The following is a 19,587-nucleotide window of genomic DNA, read 5'->3' on the forward strand; positions in this document are numbered from 1 at the left end:
TATGATTTCTCGGTCACCCCCTTCACCATCCCACCCAAACCCTTCTCCACATGGTATGATTTCTCGGTCACCCCCTTCACCATCCCACCCAAACCCTTCTCCACATGATATGATTTCTCGGTCACCCCCTTCACCATCCCACCCAAACCCTTCTCCACATGATATGATTTCTCGGTCACCCCCTTCACCATCCCACCCAAACCCTTCGCCACATGGTATGATATTTCTATAATCCACATCCCCTTGATTGGGTATGAATTCTCTGTCAAACCTGTAGGTATGATTTTTCTGCATTGTTTTCCTGTAATATTAAGTAAATAATACCCTCGCCGTGACACCTTTCCATCACAAAGACTATTCAATTTTCGTTTGTCTGGGTCTGAAGATGACTGCTGAAAATTTAGCCAATTTGATCCTTTTGGACCCTACTCTGCAAGCCCCATGGATGATTCAGGTTTTAAATTTCATACTATCAAACTGTTATCATAATGAAATGAAATTATGATGAACCACCTAAGGACCTTTTCATCCATGATAGATTTATTTTTCTAGTGTAATTGGGTGTAAAGAAGAAGACTTAAAATTTAACCTAATTTGCCCCATTTTGATTCCACCCTCAGGCGTCTGGGAGGTCAGATCCTGCTATAACAATATTTTAGATAATGAAACATGCAAAACTTCCTACCAAGGGTAAATAAAACTTTCTTACAGAATTTGACAAGAAGGATGACGGAGAGAAGGACAGATGACGGATTAAGGGTGATTAGAACAGCCAACCATCATCAGATGGTGGCAGGCTGGCTTGAACTCTGATCTAAGAATCTTGGATAGCAGCCATTTTGGGGAATGGCTATGGCAATGGTGGGTAAGATTTTTGTGAGGAAGATTTTGGAATGACTGGAAATCAGTTTAGAATAGAAATCAGTAACATCTCTAAAAGGCAATCTGCTGCCTGGGTAAAGTCTGCTTGAGGATAAATAGGGTGCAAATGTAACAAGTGAACTTGGTATATTGTATTGGAAGACCTTAAGTAAATTGACCTATTTCTAACTACCTGTACTTGAATTTTTCGAATTCATAAGAAGTAGAAACAAGAGGCCCATGGGCCTTAACGGTCACCTGAGTCTACAGTATTTTTTTTTTGTTGAAATATGTACCAATTTGAGTAAAAAATAGTATAATGTTAACTTAACTTTGTCAGGACCATGAGCTGATCATTCCTAGACCAATTTTAAGTGAGATCGGCCTATTAGAATTTAGTAGCAAAATAGCGGCCATGGCAGCCAAATTGTATTTCTGATTGACCCGAAAAATAACAACACTTTGTCAGGACCATGAGGCGATCATTCCTACCAACTTTCAGTTCAATCGGCCCAGCAGAACTTGACTTTAAGTTTGAAATGTAAAATGTTAACGGACGACGGACGACGGACGACGACGGACGAAAACGGATAGCAATAGGTCACTTGAGCTAAAGCTCAGGTGACCTAAAAATAGGAAACCTCAATCATAGCAACTGAGTTGACAAATATGTCCCTCGGAAACATAGTTTTCCATAATTGTTATGAATTATCTTATTCATGATCATGCAACTTCAAAAAATTCTTAAAACAACATAATCTGTCACATCTGAGGAACTAGTACATGTACAAATCACTCAATCTAGGTTACAATTATTTCACACTTTCATAAGACCAATACCTTCATCTTCATAATCTGTGAATAATAATTTAAATGCAATTTATTATTTTAATGATGGTGCAACATATTCACCAGGAGGTTAGACAAGGATATTGACAGTATCAGACATCCTCCTTAGACAATTGAGACAGTATTTCCTCATCACCCAGGGTCAGTCCTGTGACATCTGAATCAGATACCTTATATAACCAGCAGCCAATGTCCTGGGGAAGCATCAGAACCTGTTACATATCACTGTCATCCATTTTACTGCAATCTTTTGTTATCATTCAAATGTCACAGCAGTAAAGCACCAACAAATCCGTGTAAGCATCAGGAAGTGGATTTTCTGCATATCCTCTAGATTGCCTGTATGTATCAGAAAACACAGACTGTCTGCATATCCAAAACGAAGATATGGTGTCGCACATCCCAATGGACCAGACTTGAGGTCTTCAAAACAAGAGTGTGAATCAGTATCCACCACAACTTGGACACATGTAGAATTCAAGTCACAATAGCGAAATCACACATGTCACTTGCGGGAGCGCTTGGCTGCACTCGGATGGCTGAGTGTGAGTGCCCCGGGACTACTGTCCAGTGGAGCACTTAACTGGAGCACCTGTAACGACACAGAAACGTCACACACATGAATATCATACAGGACATTTCAACAGTTTTAAGGCCAATAAAAAATATACAGAAACAAGAGTAAGGAAAAGGCGATATATGCCTGTCAGATGCCATGCAGCACTTATTGACAACTGAGTAAGGAAAGGGCGATATATGCCTGTCAGATGCCATGCAGCACTTATTGACAACTGAGTAAGGAAAGGGCGATATATGCCTGTCAGATGCCATGCAGCACTTATTGACAACTGAGTAAGGAAAGGGCGATATATGCCTGTCAGATGCCATGCAGCACTTATTGACAACTGAGTAAGGAAAGGGCGATATATGCCTGTCAGATGCCATGCAGCACTTATTGACAACTGAGTAAGGAAAGGGCGATATATGCCTGTCAGATGCCATGCAGCACTTATTGACAACTGAGACTTATTGTGTAACAGAGTAGTACAAGCAACCTTTCTGAAACATTCTTGTTAAAAAATGTATTAAGCGTTAATTATGATGTATAACTTGTAACAAGAGGCCCAATAGGCCTGCATCACTCACCTGCTCTTAATCTGACACTTGTAACCTTAAAGGTGGATACATGAGTGAATGGCCTAAATAAAACTGTAGAACTATTACCCTTGACAATAACCTGTTACAAGATTTTCACACATTTAACCCTTGTGACATTGAACATTTATGAAGGTAATTCATTTAATGAACTCAATAGCCATAGCATTAGCAAGTTTTGTGAAATCAGGTGAAATAGAAAGGAAATTTTGCTCTGGATAAACTTTAATATAAACGAAGGGTCCTTACACTGTGTATATTTGTGACATTTCGCCTTCCCAAGACTCATCTGTTATCGTCATAGAACAGTAATAAATGTTAACAAAATTACACATTAACGTTGGTGTCTGCTATAATTTTGGATGGCAATGAAAAGTATGGCATATTTTAAATATCCCCTTTTACCTACAATAGTTTTACAAATTGACGACACTGTGTCTTCCTTATGCAAGCAAGGTTGATGAAAAACAATAACAGACACACAGATTTATCCCGACAAAATACATAAAATATATGAAATATATATATATACAGGATTTACAATCTTTGATAGTCATCTCGTAATTTAAAGATACCTGATTTTAAATTGTAATTGCATCCTAGTTCATAGTTAATTTTTACTTCGAAACAATATTTTTGTGGTTGATTTTACCTATATCTATTTTGTACTCCTATTGTTTAACTGTCATTGAGTTCACTACCTTTGTTGGGGGTTGTTATACATGTCAATAGTTTTTTGTGGAAACAAATATTTTCTCCCTCGAAAACTCTTAGGGTTATGACCTGGTGTTTTTTCAAGCCTATTTTGAACAAGTCAGCGAATTCTGTGTCATCTTCTATACATGCTAATGTTGGTAATCTTAATTCACATAAACATTTGGTATAAGATAAATTAAAAAAGTCCTGGTACTTGTTTTGTTGCATCGCTGTTAAGATTTTTTTTCCAATGGTGTTACCCATTTTTCTAAACGAGGGCACCAGACTTCCTATATTCCATTGTTCTCCGCAGTACTCCATACTGGAGTTTGCTTTAGTAATCTTTGTGCATAGATGTTTATCATATGTTAGTTAATCGTCTATGGTGATTCCAATATCCTTTTCCTTATTATATATGAATCTTTGTTTGTGTTTCTCACAAGCATCATTTTGCCAAATTTTGACCATTTTTGTAGTGAAAATGTATCCTGCTGGAGCTCTGCACAGTCTTGTTTTCATTTTTGCATTGAACGCTTTTGTGTCATCAGCAAAAAGTATCCTCTCCCGTGCTTGTTACAGTTGGTATCCTCTCCCGTGCTTGTTACAGTTGGTATCCTCTCCCGTGCTTGTTACAGTTGGTATCCTCTCCCGTGCTTGTTACAGTTGGTATCCTCTCCCGTGCTTGTTACAGTTGGTATCCTCTCCCGTGCTTGTTACAGTTGGTATCCTCTCCCGTGCTTGTTACAGTTGGTATCCTCTCCCGTGCTTGTTACAGTTGGTATCCTCTCCCGTGCTTGTTACAGTTGGTATCCTCTCCCGTGCTTGTTACAGTTGGTATCCTCTCCCGTGCTTGTTACAGTTGGTATCCTCTCCCGTGCTTGTTACAGTTGGTATCCTCTCCCGTGCTTGTTACAGTTGGTATCCTCTCCCGTGCTTGTTACAGTTGGTATCCTCTCCCGTGCTTGTTACAGTTGGTATCCTCTCCCGTGCTTGTTACAGTTGGTATCCTCTCCCGTGCTTGTTACAGTTGGTATCCTCTCCCGTGCTTGTTACAGTTGGTATCCTCTCCCGTGCTTGTTACAGTTGGTATCCTCTCCCGTGCTTGTTACAGTTGGTATCCTCTCCCGTGCTTGTTACAGTTGGTATCCTCTCCCGTGCTTGTTACAGTTGGTATCCTCTCCCGTGCTTGTTACAGTTGGTATCCTCTCCCGTGCTTGTTACAGTTGGTATCCTCTCCCGTGCTTGTTACAGTTGGTATCCTCTCCCGTGCTTGTTACAGTTGGTATCCTCTCCCGTGCTTGTTACAGTTGGTATCCTCTCCCGTGCTTGTTACAGTTGGTATCCTCTCCCGTGCTTGTTACAGTTGGTATCCTCTCCCGTGCTTGTTACAGTTGGTATCCTCTCCCGTGCTTGTTACAGTTGGTATCCTCTCCCGTGCTTGTTACAGTTGGTATCCTCTCCCGTGCTTGTTACAGTTGGTATCCTCTCCCGTGCTTGTTACAGTTGGTATCCTCTCCCGTGCTTGTTACAGTTGGTATCCTCTCCCGTGCTTGTTACAGTTGGTATCCTCTCCCGTGCTTGTTACAGTTGGTATCCTCTCCCGTGCTTGTTACAGTTGGTATCCTCTCCCGTGCTTGTTACAGTTGGTATCCTCTCCCGTGCTTGTTACAGTTGGTATCCTCTCCCGTGCTTGTTACAGTTGGTATCCTCTCCCGTGCTTGTTACAGTTGGTATCCTCTCCCGTGCTTGTTACAGTTGGTATCCTCTCCCGTGCTTGTTACAGTTGGTATCCTCTCCCGTGCTTGTTACAGTTGGTATCCTCTCCCGTGCTTGTTACAGTTGGTATCCTCTCCCGTGCTTGTTACAGTTGGTATCCTCTCCCGTGCTTGTTACAGTTGGTATCCTCTCCCGTGCTTGTTACAGTTGGTATCCTCTCCCGTGCTTGTTACAGTTGGTATCCTCTCCCGTGCTTGTTACAGTTGGTATCCTCTCCCGTGCTTGTTACAGTTGGTATCCTCTCCCGTGCTTGTTACAGTTGGTATCCTCTCCCGTGCTTGTTACAGTTGGTATCCTCTCCCGTGCTTGTTACAGTTGGTATCCTCTCCCGTGCTTGTTACAGTTGGTATCCTCTCCCGTGCTTGTTACGGTTGGCAAATCAATTATATATACCGACACGCAAAAGAAACACAACCTCCAATTTTCGGTAATGTTTTTAATATTTCATTCAAAAGTTTTGTTTAAGTAACATAGCCAATTAAAGCTACACATCTATTGGATAGTTCAGTAAATTAAGCACTAGTGATAATCACAGCCAAGACTGAAGAGGGGGGTGGCCATTGGAATATTTCCGACTTCAAAAACAAGTATGAACCCCATTGGCATTTATTGCTGCTTGATTTCTGCGATACATAGAGTTGATAAGACTGTTTCATTGTGCCATAGGGATGTTCTGTCACTCTTCCCTTCACATATTGAACGCACGATTGAAGCTTCCTGGTATATTCCAATAAAGCTGTTTTGACAGCGTTGAACTTGTGACATCACAGATGTGAGCTGCCTATATCGAGTTGTTTGAGGTGTATTTTTCAAGTTAATCACAATATCTCAGAAGGCCAACACAATGTTCACACTTTTTTAGCCTTTTATTGTATAATATGAAGTATTTTCTACGTAATATATCATTCAGGGTACACTTAGTTGTAAGGTTGGAATCTGAATTGTCTCCATGTTATGACCCAATTGCAAGTCACCTGGAGTGGGGCTTGACCCAGAAGTTAATCATTGCAGCATGGCTATATCTGTGTGTTCAGCCATAGCAACTGTACAGGGTTTATTGGTGGGGATCTTAACCGCTTCTGTACAATGACTCGAGGACTAGTCCCCGAAGCATGAATATATTATCATATGCTAAACAATTGTATAGATAGTTATTGGCTGGCTAGGACCTTAATAATATACCATGTTATGACTTGGAGTCTAATTGAAGTCCACAGGGCTGGGTTCAGCACAGGAAGTAGATCTAAATAGCATGGTTGTACCTATATATGCTGAGTTAAAAAATATGTAGTTTAATAGTAGGGATTTTGGCCATTTCCCAGGTGGGGCTGGACCTTAGAGCCATGCAATCTTGGTATGATATGTGTGACGTATTGTTTTTTATTAAGCGTCTATGTGGTTATACAGTGGGGATGTGAACTCCACACCTCTAACCTCAGGGGTTACACAAACTTCTCTTGTTTATATTCTGTTTTTGGACCAAGGATGCTCCGGATCAAATTTAAATTAGTTAATATCTATAACCTCATACTGAAGGGTCATGATTTTCAAGATATATCTGTGGGTAAACCCTCCATTTATATAACAATGAGCTTCTTAGGCCCACTGATGCTCCAGTTTAAATTAGGTTAAAACCTCCTGTGTCCAGTACTAGTAAACAGTTGCCTATAATTCCCCGAGCTCTGCCCATCTGTCCCATCATTCATTTATACAACATTAAGTCCCCTTGGCCCCCTTTATATTTCAGACCAAATTAGGTCTTAATAACTTAACCCCTCCTCAAGGAGAAGGATTTTAAAGACTTGCCTATATTTTCCCTATACAGAACTCATGATCAGTCCCCTTGTCCTACAGATACTCCAGACAAACTGGTCAAAAATAGCTTGTCTAGCACTAAAGGAGTAGGATTTAAAGATTTACCTTGATTTCCCAAATTCAGCTCCATCATTCTGCCCTTTAGCTAAGGGACCCACACCCTTTGTTTATACCATGATGCATCAAATTTTCCAAAAGATGCTTCAGACCCCAAATGAAGTCAAAATCGCTGGAGTCGTTCTGCACTAGTAGCCTTTTAAATCAAAGGTTTGATACTGGATGGAAGACGAACATGGCACCTCGGCATAAGCTCATTTGGGCTTTTGTGGCCAGGTGATCAGTCAAAATTGAATACCAATATGCCAGAATTGAATACCATTCTGTTCATCATATAAAAACGTAAAAAAATGATACCGAGTATCTTAACTGTCTCTATATATAATATGCATGTCTCTACATCTCTACAACCGTTCCCTTCCCAATATAAATTAGATATACAACAGCTTTTAAGTACACGTGTGTAGGACGAGATATACTGACTTTGACATGTACAGGCTGATTAAGCAAATCAAACAACATTTGATGCTAAAGGAATGGCCTAACTTACCTGTGGTGAGGTCCCTGACAATGACACAGGGACAGGTATTAACTTACCTGTGGTGAGGTCCCTGACAACGACACAGGGACAGGTATTAACTTAACTGTGGTGAGGTCCGTGACAATGACGCAGGGACAGGTATTAACTTACCTTTGGTGAGGTCCCTGACAATGACACAGTGACAGGTATTAACTTACCTGTGGTTAGGTCCCTGACAATGACACAGGGACAGGAATTAACTTACCTGTGGTGAGGTCCCTGACAATGACACAGGGACAGGTATTGTGATTATCTGTTGTCCACCTGTAATAATAACACTGGGTTAAAAAGTAATCCTAATTCTAATCAGATTCCATAAAGTATACATTTCAAAAGCCTTCAAATATAGTTTACAAGACATCTTTTTTTCCATCAAGAAAATTGTCAACTCCTCTGTCAATTTCCATCGTATCTTGATATATACTGTACTGTACATTTCACTGAACACCGCTAATATCACTTCTTGGTTATTATAATGTTTTCTTGATGCACAATTTTTCTTGCTATATGTATATACCAATAAGCTATGTAATTCAATTCTGTTATTATCACTTGTTTTGTTGTGGTTTTCGTTTGATAGTAATTTATTTTGGCCACTTTACAAACAAGAGGCCGATGGGCCTTAATGGTCACCTGATATATTTATACAGAAAGTTGATTTTTGTTTTTAACATGGACAGAAATATTATTCAAAGTGACAAAAAACAATAAAACCACCTTATGCAATATCTAGCATACAGATTTAAGACTGAAAAGTATTTGAACCTAGCACCTCTGATTCTAAACAAGGAGAATGACGAATTTTAGTGCACTGACTCCTTTAATCTGGGCCCCACCCTACAGCCCTTTGGGTTAGGGCTGACTCAAAATGTTCAAAGTACCAAAATGTCAACTCAGGGTTTTAATTCCAATCAAGTTATTAACATTTAATATTCAAAGTATCATATGCCATTATAAACCATAATAAATTTTGAAATTTCAGTCAATTCAACCCTTTTTGGCCCCACCCATCAGCCCCTGGGAGTCAGTCAGGGCTGATATGCGCATACAATCAAACTGCTATCCAATACTGATAATGCTAACCCAAATTGAATTACTTCTAATGGGTCCCTATATAAACTATAGTACAGTTTACCCCCTCCCCAGGGGGAAACATGAGACCCCAGGGTCATGAAATTCACAATTTTGGTAGAACACCTTAAGACCCTTTCATCTATGAAGAGTGTTTGATTCTACCATATCTTGGTCTTCTTCAGAAGATTTTTGAAATTTCAGTCAATTCGACCCTTTTTGGCCGCACCCATCAGCCCCTGGGGGTCAGTCAGCGCTGATATGTGCATACTATCAAACTGCTACCCAATACTGATAATGCTTACCTAAATTGAATGACTTCCAACGGAAATTAAACAAATGTTGGTCCAAAATGTGATTTCCCTATATAAACTATACTAAAGTTTACCCCCTCCCCAAGGGGAAACGTGAGACCCCAGGGTCAAGAAATTCACAATTTGGTTAAGCACCATAAGACTCTTCCATCTATAAAGAGTATTTGATTCTACCATATCTGGCTCTTGAGAAGAAGATTTTTGATTTTTTTGTCAATTTGACCCTTTTTGGCTTAGCCCCTCAGCCCCCTGGGGGCTAGGGATCAAATCAGCAACAACTTTTGTTGACCTTTGGCCATGGAAGGTTTCTGCAAAATTTCATTGAAATTGGTTCAGGGGTTTTGGAGAAGAAGTTGAAAATGTAAATTGTTGACGGACGACGATGGACAAAAGGCGATCGCAATAGGTCACTTGAGACTTTGTCTCAGGTGACCTTAAAAAACATAGGTAAATAATGGCGAGAATCCATGGTTTATGCTTCCGGGAAATTGGGTTGTTATGTAAACAACGCCAGGACCTACTGCTGTCTTTTTCACACATGGCTGGCTGCCGAACAATAGACATAACCTGCTGATTGTCAAATTAGTTGTCATATTAATTTGTGAACCTGATGCTTGTCATATGAACATTTTAATTGAATGTGGTTAGTATTCTCCCCCTATTATCCACCTACTATGCCACTAGTAGCCCTTATCCATCCTTTGCCTCTGAATTGCTGTTAAACTCACCCTCAGTCTGCTGTGTTGGGATAGAAAGACTTGTGGCAGGCTGCTGGAAGTTAAACACTGACCGGTCCTGCAGCGTGGCAGTGGTGGGAGCATACACAATACCCTGGGGTGTCTGGTACATTACTAACCCAGGGGTCAGGCCACTTGATGACTGCTGTGTTGTTGGTGTCATCCCTGTAAGTTAAACAATTCTGTGAATAGAGTTAGGACAAACCAACATGATATACAGTCTATTCCTGAGTAAACAATTTCTCTCTCAGTTTTTCACTTACAACGCACTTCACTGATACATGGATTTGTATGATATTCATATACATGTGTCAATAAATTTTTTTATCACATAATGTGCTGTGTCATCCAGTGAATATACCCATGTCGTATTTTTTTGCGGATTAACCCATGTAATATGATTTATCAGCCCTGTGATTGATTGTAAGTCTCAATTGTTTTAATTGTGACATCACGCCTAGGACAAGTACATGACGTCACAGACTTACACACTGGAGTCAAAAATTGCGATTTTTTTTTTACGTTTTAAGGTTGCATGAAAATTATCGTTTTACACGAATAAATGCCACAAATCTTAATTATGTGATAAAAAGGATCTTACACTTGTTTTCATTTCAGATGAAGTTGATGAAACTTGTCACAAATTTTTCAGTTAGCTCGCCAGAGGCTCGCTTAATTAAAAAATTCTTAAGACTCGTTTCATAAATCTCATCTGAAATGGCAACTCATGTAAGATCCTATATGTATGTATTTGCAGCTATAGAATATGTTAAAACTTAACTGATGTTCAGTTTCTCAGCATCATATATGTAGCGGAACTGGACAGGGTACTGGTGACCAGGTAGTATCAATTGGTACAACAGTATAAATGAGGTGTTTACAAAGAATTTAACAATTCAATACAAACTCCAGCAAACTGACAAATCTAATGGACCATTAACTTCTGTAAAAATGCTAAGAAAATGTCAGACTGATGAAAAAGAAACAAAAATATTTGGAATACCCGAACATATTATATAATTAAGACACATTGTATAGATAATATATGTAACTGATATATTTTTCTATCTCACTTGCTTATATAGAAAGAAAGAAATCTACAAAAGTTTGGAAACAAAAAACATAATCCTGAAGTATTATATAACAAAATACCAAACTAACTGAAAAAGCCCAGCAGGCATTATATTTAGAACACAAAGACAAAATATGTTATTTACAGTTTTTTCACACAATTTCATAACAATAACATAGTCAATATATCTTTTTTTTGTATTTTTTGTACATTGTTATCTGATTGCTATGACAAAAGTATCAATGGTGAAACAATAGGAAAGAAAATATTGTCGTGTGAATGTTTAATGTTATTAACATGATAGTGGTGTGGAGATTGACGTGTGGAGATAGTGGTGTGGAGATAGTAGTGTGGAGACAGTGGTGTGGAGATAGTGGTGTGTGGAGATTGACGTGTGGAGTGATTGCTATGACAAAAGTATCACTGGTGAAACAATAGGAAAGAAAATATTGTCGTGTGAATGTTTAATGTTATTACCATGATAGTGGTGTGGAGATAGTGGTTTGAAGATTGACGTGTGGAGATCGTGGTGTGGAGATTGACGTGGCAAGATAGTGGTGTGGAGATTGATGTGTGAGATTGACGTGTGGAGATAGTGTTGTTGAGATTGACGTGGCGAGATAGTGGTGTGGAGATTGATGTGCGGTGAGAGAGGTGTGGAGATTGAGGTGTGGAGATAGGGGTGTGGAGATTGACGTGTGGGGATAGTGGGGTGGAGATTGACGTGTGGAGATCGAGGTGTGGAGATAGACGTGTGGAGATAGAGGTGTGGAGATAGACGTGTGGAGATAGAGGTGTGGAGATAGACGTGTGGAGATAGAGGTGTGGAGATAGACGTGTGGAGATAGAGGTGTGGAGATTGACTGATGGAGATAGTGGTGTGGAGATGGACGTGTGGAGATAGTGGTGTAGAGATAGCGGTGTGGAGATTGACATGTGGAGATAGTGGGGTGGAGATTGATGTGTGAAGATAGTGGGGTGGAGATTGATGTGTGAAGATAGTGGGGTGGAGATTGATGTGTGAAGATAGTGGGGTGGAGATTGATGTGTGAAGATAGTGGTGTGGAGATTGAAGAGTGGAGATAGTAGTGTGGAGATTGAAGTGTGGAGATAGAGGTGTGGAGATTGATGTGTGGGGATAGTGGTGTGGAGATTGACTTTTGGAGATAGTTCTGTGGAGATTGACGTGGCGAGATAATGGTGTGGAGATTGACGTGTGTAGATAGTGGTGTGGAGAGTGACGTGTGGAGATAGTGGTGTAGAGATAGTGGTGTGGAGATTGAGGCGTGGAGATAGTGGTGTGGAGATCGTGGTGTGGAGATTGACGTGGCTAGATAGTGGTGTGGAGATAGTTGTGTGAAGATTGACGTGTGGAGATAGTGGCGTGGAGATTGACGTGGCGAGATAGTGGTGTGGAGATAGAGGTGTGGAGATTGACTGATGGAGATAGTGGTGTGGAGATTCACGTGTGGAGATAGTGGTGTGAAGATTGACGTGGCGAGATAGTGGTGTGGAGATAGACGTGTGGAGATAGAGGTGTGGAGATTGACGTGTGGTGATAGCGGTGTGGAGATTGACGTGTGGTGATAGCGGTGTGGAGATTGACGTGGGGAGATAGTGGTGTGGAGATTCACGTGTGGAGATAGTGGTGTGAATATTGACGTGTGGAGATAGTGGTGTAGAGATAGGGGGGTGGAGATTGAAGTGTGGAGATAGTGGTGTGGAGATAGTGGTGTGGAGATTGACATGTGGAGATAGTGGTGTAGAGATAGTGGTGTGGAGATTGAAGTGTGGAGATAGTAGTGTGGAGATTGTAGTGTGGAGATAGTGGTGTGGACATTGACGTGTGGAGATAGTGGTGTGGAGGTTGACGTGTGGAGATAGTGGTGTGGAGGTTGACGTGTGGAGATAGTGGTGTGGAGAAAGAGGTGTGGAGATTGACATGTGGAGATAGTGGTGTGGAGATAGTGGGTGTGGAGATTGACGTGTGGAGATAGTGGTGTGGAGATGGACGTGTGGAGATAGTGGTGTGGAGATAGTGGTGTGTGGAGATTGACGTGTGGAGATAGTGGTGTGGAGATTGATGTGTGGAGATAGTGGGGTGGAGATTGACGTGTGGAGATAGTGGTGTGGAGAAAGAGGTGTGGAGATTGACATGTGGAGATAGTGGTGTAGAGATAGTGGTGTGGAGATAGTGGTGTGGAGAGTGACGTGGCAAGATAGTGGTGTGGAGATTGACGTGTGGAGATGGTGGTGTGGAGATGGACGTGTGGAGATAGTGGTGTGGAGATAGTGGCGTGGAGATTGACGTGTGGAGATAGTGGTGTGGAGAAGGTGGTGTGGAGATTGACATGTGGAGATAGTGGTGTAGAGATAGTGGTGCGGAGAAAGTGGTGTGGAGATTGACGTGGCAAGATAGTGGTGTGGAGATTGACGTGTGGAGATAGTGGTGTGGAGAAAGTGGTGTGGAGATTGACATGTGGAGATAGTGGTGTAGAGATAGTGGTGTGGAGATAGTGGTGTGGAGATTGACGTGGCAAGATAGTGGTGTGGAGATTGAAGTGTGGAGATAGTAGTGTGGAGATTGTGGTGTGGAGATAGTGGTGTGGAGATTGACGTGGCAAGATAGTGGTGTGGAGATTGATGTGTGGAGATAGTGGGGTGGGGATTGACGTGTGGAGATAGTGGTGTGGAGAAAGTGGTGTGGAGATTGAAGTGTGGAGATAGTGGTGTGGAGATTGACGTGTGGAGATTGACGTGTGGAGATAGTGGTGTGGAGATAGCAGTGTGGAGATTGACGTGTGGAGATAGTGGTGTGGAGATTGACGTGTGGAGATAGTGGTGTGAAGATAGTGGTGTGGAGAACATGTGGTATTTGCAATGTTTTGTATATTTATACATTAAAGGAGGAATCACAGGGCTAGCCTCAACTCTGGCCTCCCTTACTGAGGGAATCAATTCTAAAAGAGAAAAAACATTGTAAAACAAGTGAACTCTTGGCTAGCATAAGTTGAATTGATCAATGATAGTGTGTAAGTGTGGGTGCCGTGTGAACAGCGACAAAATATTATAACATACCGGGAAAACTGGAGCATGAAGTAACCTTGCTGCTACTTGTCAGTTTATGAGACTGACAGGCGCTGTCAGATTTAGTGGACAATGAAATGTTGGTTTCTCGACGTGTTGTACATTTTTGCCATTTCGTCACTGACTTGTAATACTGTACTTATTTCTCTACCCACACTAAAATTTAATAATATGTCTTTCAGAAGAATAGATATTTATACTCAATATTCCAATCTTTCCAACTTCAGAATCTTTCTCCACATTTTCGTTTCCCGGTACATTATAATCTCTTCGTTGTTCGGACACACACAGTATCATTGGTCAGTGATGCAGTTGTTGCCTGCCTTCAGCTAATTTTGCTAGCCGAGGGTTTAATGTTTTTGAAATAGTAGTAATGTCCTATTATAGTTATATTTTGTTTTTATGTAAGTGTTCTGTGTATCTTTGTCTCTATATAGATGTTCTGTGTATCTATGTCTCTATATAGATGTTCTGTGTATCTTTGTCTCTACATAGATGTTCTGTGTATCCTTGTGTCTACATAGATGTTCTGTGTATCTTTGTCTCTATATAGATGTTCTGTGTATCTATGTCTCTATATAGATGTTCTGTGTATCTTTGTCTCTATATAGACGTTCTGTGTATCTTTGTCTCTACATAGATGTTCTGTGTATCCTTGTCTCTATATAGATGTTCTGTGTATCTTTGTCGCTATATAGATGTTCTGTGTATCTTTGTCTCTATATAGATGTGCTGTGTATCTTTGTCTCTATATAGATGTTCTGTGTATCTATGTCTCTACATAGATGTTCTGTGTATCTTTGTCTCTATATAGACGTTCTGTGTATCTTTGTCTCTACATAGATGTTCTGTGTATCCTTGTCTCTATATAGATGTTCTGTGTATCTTTGTCTCTGCATAGATGTTCTGTGTATCCTTGTCTCTATATAGATGTTCTGTGTATCTTTGTCGCTATATAGATGTTCTGTGTATCTTTGTCTCTATATAGATGTTCTGTGTATCTTTGTCGCTATATAGATGTTCTGTGTATCTTTGTCTCTATATAGACGTTCTGTGTATCTTTGTCTCTACATAGATGTTCTGTGTATCCTTGTGTCTACATAGATGTTCTGTGTATCTTTGTCTCTATATAGACGTTCTGTGTATCTTTGTCTCTACATAGATGTTCTGTGTATCCTTGTGTCTACATAGATGTTCTGTGTATCTTTGTCTCTACATAGATGTTCTGTGTATCCTTGTGTCTACATAGATGTTCTGTGTATCTTTGTCTCTATATAGACGTTCTGTGTATCTTTGTCTCTACATAGATGTTCTGTGTATCCTTGTCTCTACATAGATGTTCTGTGTATCTTAGTCTCTACATAGATGTTCTGTGTATCTTTGTCTCTACATAGATGTTCTGTGTATCCTTGTGTCTACATAGATGTTCTGTGTATCTTTGTCTCTATATAGATGTGCTGTGTATCTTTGTCTCTATATAGATGTTCTGTGTATCTATGTCTCTACATAGATGTTCTGTGTATCTTTGTCTCTATATAGATAAGAGGATTGTTCCAAAAATTTGACAACCTCATATTGTTTACAGTTGGAAAAACTTCCTGGTCCCTTATATATCTAGTGTGTCTATAAATGCGGTATGTTAATCCAATACATTTTTAGAAATACAAAGTACTCTGTATATATGAATGGGGTACTGACTGTTTACTTCCCTTTGTCTGTAGTGTGTAATATAATTAAATGTCTCACAGGGATTTTTTTATTATTTCATATAAAAAGGTTGTATTTTCGAATCCCTTTATAATTCAAACATTCTGCATGAGAAATGGCGACAGTATAACAAGGTTTTCTTGTACATACATGTACCTTGTGTGGATGCACTGCCTGTGATTGTTGGAAGTCCGCTATTCTGTCCTGCGTCTGACGCTAATATATCAAACTGACCCAATGAATTATCTGTAATGAAATACAAAATTACTGACCAATATGGAAAATGCAATATAACTTACTGGTATGTTGAATGACCAGTTAATAAAATTTGTCCAGTAAAATCATATTACATATAGATAAGGCTTCTGCTAGTGCTGATGATGAACACTGATTATCACTGTCTGATTTAGTCAAATGATGATGTTTTTATACTGAACAATGATTATCACTGTCTGATTTAGTCAAATTATTAAGGTTTTATACTGAACAATGATTATCACTGTCTGATTTAGTCAAAGGATGCTGTTTTATCAATGACTGAAGACTGATGATCAATGCTTGGTGAATCCCCTTGTCCGGTGACACTCACTTGGTATGGTGACAAGCTGGTTTGTGTTGGGGATACGATAAACTGTTTGTGTTGTCTGTTGAGCTGCTGAAGTGAGTTGTCCATTTTGTTGAAGAGGAATCAATGGCGTACCTAAATAAAAATGAAAAACATGACAAATGGACATACCTGTTAATATATACATTATCTAACAGTGTCTCCAGTTAAACCAGATATATTTCACAAGTCTGTTTAATATTTTGATATATTTCTCAAGTCGGGTTAATAATTTAATATATTTCAACAGTGCACAGCACAAATAAAAAAAAAATAACATTGCAATATTTAACAAGACATATGATAAAATGATAAATTACTTATATTTACAACAAATTAAAATGTAAAATAAGTTTATTTTGAGTTATTGAGAAAAGATGACATATTTACGTACAGGAATTAAAACTGACCTGGGTAAGAGGAACATTAGGCCCTACCTGGAAGTAATACAGCCCTTGGGGTCACAGACGAGAGTATTTGGACCACAGATACTGCACATAAATGTACTACTAAAACTATGCTCTGGCTTAGGAGTGTAAGGTTTTACCAGGAGGGACTAAGACTGCCCCTGGGGGGAGGCCTGATACCTGCATGGTAGCTGCCTTGTTGGATGTGGTGTAGGAGGTGTATGTAGCCTGAGTGGCTCTGGCTTAGGAGCGTGAGGTTTTTACCTGGAGGGACTAAGACTGCCCCGGGGGGAGGCCTGACAGCTGCATGGTAGCTGCCTTGTTGGGGGTGGTGTAGGAGGTGTATGTAGCCTGAGTGGCTCTGACTTAGGAGCGTGAGGTTTTTACCTGGAGGGACTAAGACTGCCCCTGGGGGAGGCCTGACAGCTGCATGGTAGCTGCCTTGTTGGGGGTGGTGGAGGAGGTGTATGTAGCCCGAGTGGCTCTGACTTAGTATTTGGACCACAGATACTGCACATAAATGTACTACTAAAACTATGCTCTGGCTTAGGAGTGTAAGGTTTTACCAGGAGGGACTAATACTGCCCCTGGGGGGAGGCCTGATACCTGCAAGGTAGCTGCCTTGTTCGGTGTGGTGTATGAGGTATATGTAGCCTGAGTGGCTCTGACTTAGGAGCGTGAGGTTTTTACCTGGAGGGACTAAGCCTGCCCCTGGGGGAGGCCTGACAGCTGCATGGTAGCTGCCTTGTTGGGGGTGGTGTAGGAGGTGTATGTAGCCCGAGTGGCTCTGCCTTAGGAGCGTGAGGATTTACCTGGAGGGACTAAGACTGCCCCTGGGGGGAGGCCTGGCAGCTGCATGGTAGCTGCTTTGTTGGGTGTGGTGTAGGAGGTATATGTAGCCCGAGTGGCTCTGACTTAGGAGCGTAAGGGTTTACCAGGAGGGACTAAGACTGCCCCTGGGGGAGGCCTGATACCTGCATGGTAGCTGCCTTGTTGGATGTGGTGTAGGAGGTGTATGTAGCCTGAGTGGCTCTGGCTTAGGAGCGTATGGTTTTACCACGAGGGACTAAGACTGCCCCTGGGGGGAGGCCTGACACCTGCATGGTAGCTGCCTTGTTGGGGGTGGTGTAGGAGGTGTATGTAGCCCGAGTGGCTCTGACTTAGTATTTGGACCACAGATACTGCACATAAATGTACTACTAAAACTATGCTCTGGCTTAGGAGTGTAAGGTTTTACCAGGAGGGACTAATACTGCCCCTGGGGGGAGGCCTGATACCTGCATGGTAGCTGCCTTGTTGGATGTGGTGTAGGAGGTGTATGTAGCCTGAGTGGCTCTGGCTTAGGAGCGTATGGTTTTACCACGAGGGACTAAGACTGCCCCTGGGGGGAGGCCTGACACCTGCATGGTAGCTGCCTTGTTGGGGGTGGTGTAGGAGGTGTATGTAGCCTGAGTGGCTCTGGCTTAGGAGCGTGAGGTTTTTACCTGGAGGGACTAAGACTGCCCCGGGGGGAGGCCTGACAGCTGCATGGTAGCTGCCTTGTTGGGGGTGGTGGAGGAGGTGTATGTAGCCCGAGTGGCTCTGACTTAGGAGCGTAAGGGTTTACCAGGAGGGACTAAGACTGCCCCTGGAGGGAGGCCTGATACCTGCATGGTAGCTGCCTTGTTGGGTGTGGGGTAGGAGGTGTATGTAGCCTGAGTGGCTCTGACTTAGGAGCGTGAGGTTTTTACCTGGAGGGACTAAGACTGCCCCTGGGGGGGGGCCTGGCAGCTGCATGGTAGCTGCTTTGTTGGGTGTGGTGGAGGAGGTATATGTAGCCTGAGTGGCTCTGACTTAGGAGCGTGAGGTTTTTACCTGGAGGGACTAAGCCTGCCCCTGGGGGAGGCCTGACAGCTGCATGGTAGCTGCCTTGTTGGGGGTGGTGTAGGAGGTGTATGTAGCCCGAGTGGCTCTGACTTAGGAGCGTAAGGGTTTACCAGGAGGGACTAAGACTGCCCCTGGGGGAGGCCTGATACCTGCATGGTAGCTGCCTTGTTGGATGTGGTGTAGGAGGTGTATGTAGCCTGAGTGGCTCTGACTTAGGAGCGTGAGGTTTTTACCTGGAGGGACTAAGACTGCCCCGGGGGGAGGCCTGACAGCTGCATGGTAGCTGCCTTGTTGGGGGTGGTGTAGGAGGTGTATGTAGCCCGAGTGGCTCTGCCTTAGGAGCGTGAGGATTTACCTGGAGGGACTAAGACTGCCCCTGGGGGGAGGCCTGATACCTGCAAGGTAGCTGCCTTGTTCGGTGTGGTGTATGAGGTATATGTAGCCTGAGTGGCTCTGACTTAGGAGCGTGATGTTTTACCAGGAGGGACTAAGACTGCCCCTGGGGGGAGGCCTGACACCTGCATGGTAGCTGCCTTTTTGGGTGTGGTGTAGGAGGTATATGTAGCCTGAGTGGCTCTGACTTAGGAGCGTAAGGGTTTACCAGGAGGGACTAAGACTGCCCCTGGGGGGGGGCCTGACAGCTGCATGGTAGCTGCCTTGTTGGGGGTGGTGTAGGAGGGATATGTAGCCCGAGTGGCTCTGACTTAGGACCGTGAGGTTTTACCTGGGGGGACTAAGACTGCCCCTGGGGGGGGGCCTGACACCTGCATGGTAGCTGTCTTTTTGGGTGTGGTGTAGGAGGGATATGTAGCCCGAGTGGCTCTGACTTAGGACCGTGAGGTTTTACCTGGGGGGACTAAGACTGCCCCTGGGGGGAGGCCTGATACCTGCAAGGTAGCTGCCTTGTTGGGTGTGGTGTAGGAGGTGTATGTA

The 19,587-nt window shown here is 42.1% G+C and overlaps 1 protein-coding gene across 3 annotated transcripts; it reads right to left on the reverse strand.

The window, feature by feature from the left end:
* Window positions 1-1,494: 1,494 nt before the first annotated feature.
* On the reverse strand, window positions 1,495-19,277 carry LOC110449135. 3 transcript variants are annotated; one of them, XM_021495779.1, is made up of 6 exons: window positions 19,133-19,277; window positions 16,367-16,477; window positions 15,934-16,023; window positions 9,903-10,076; window positions 7,995-8,053; window positions 1,495-2,302 (listed from the first exon to the last, which is right to left on the reverse strand). In XM_021495779.1, the coding sequence occupies exons 1-6, from the start codon at window positions 19,176-19,178 to the stop codon at window positions 2,216-2,218; spliced, it is 567 nt and encodes a 188-aa protein (XP_021351454.1). In that variant the 5' UTR covers window positions 19,179-19,277; the 3' UTR covers window positions 1,495-2,215. The 3 variants fall into 3 exon arrangements, with proteins under 3 accessions (XP_021351454.1, XP_021351452.1, XP_021351453.1); XM_021495777.1 differs by having other exon boundaries at window positions 15,928-16,023; XM_021495778.1 differs by lacking the exon at window positions 19,133-19,277 and adding an exon at window positions 17,601-17,902 and having other exon boundaries at window positions 15,928-16,023.
* Between the last annotated feature and the right edge of the window lie 310 nt (window positions 19,278-19,587).

Source organism: Mizuhopecten yessoensis, unplaced genomic scaffold, assembly GCF_002113885.1.
Source record: "Mizuhopecten yessoensis strain PY_sf001 unplaced genomic scaffold, ASM211388v2 scaffold4507, whole genome shotgun sequence".
Taxonomy (NCBI): Eukaryota; Metazoa; Mollusca; class Bivalvia; order Pectinida; family Pectinidae; genus Mizuhopecten; species Mizuhopecten yessoensis.

What these genes read in the sequence shown, in the direction of transcription:
- LOC110449135 (XM_021495777.1), bottom strand. Translation starts at nt 19,178, where the DNA reads ATGCAGGTGTCAGGCCTCCCCCCAGGGGCAGTCTTAGTCCCTCCTG. An exon ending in TGCATCCACACAAGGTACAT is followed by an intron (nt 10,077 to 15,927) that starts GTATGTACAAGA and finishes TTTAACTTACAG; the next exon opens with GGATGACACCAACAACACAG. An exon ending in TGTCAGGGACCTCACCACAG is followed by an intron (nt 2,303 to 7,994) that starts GTAAGTTAATTC and finishes GTGTCGTTACAG; the next exon opens with GTGCTCCAGTTAAGTGCTCC.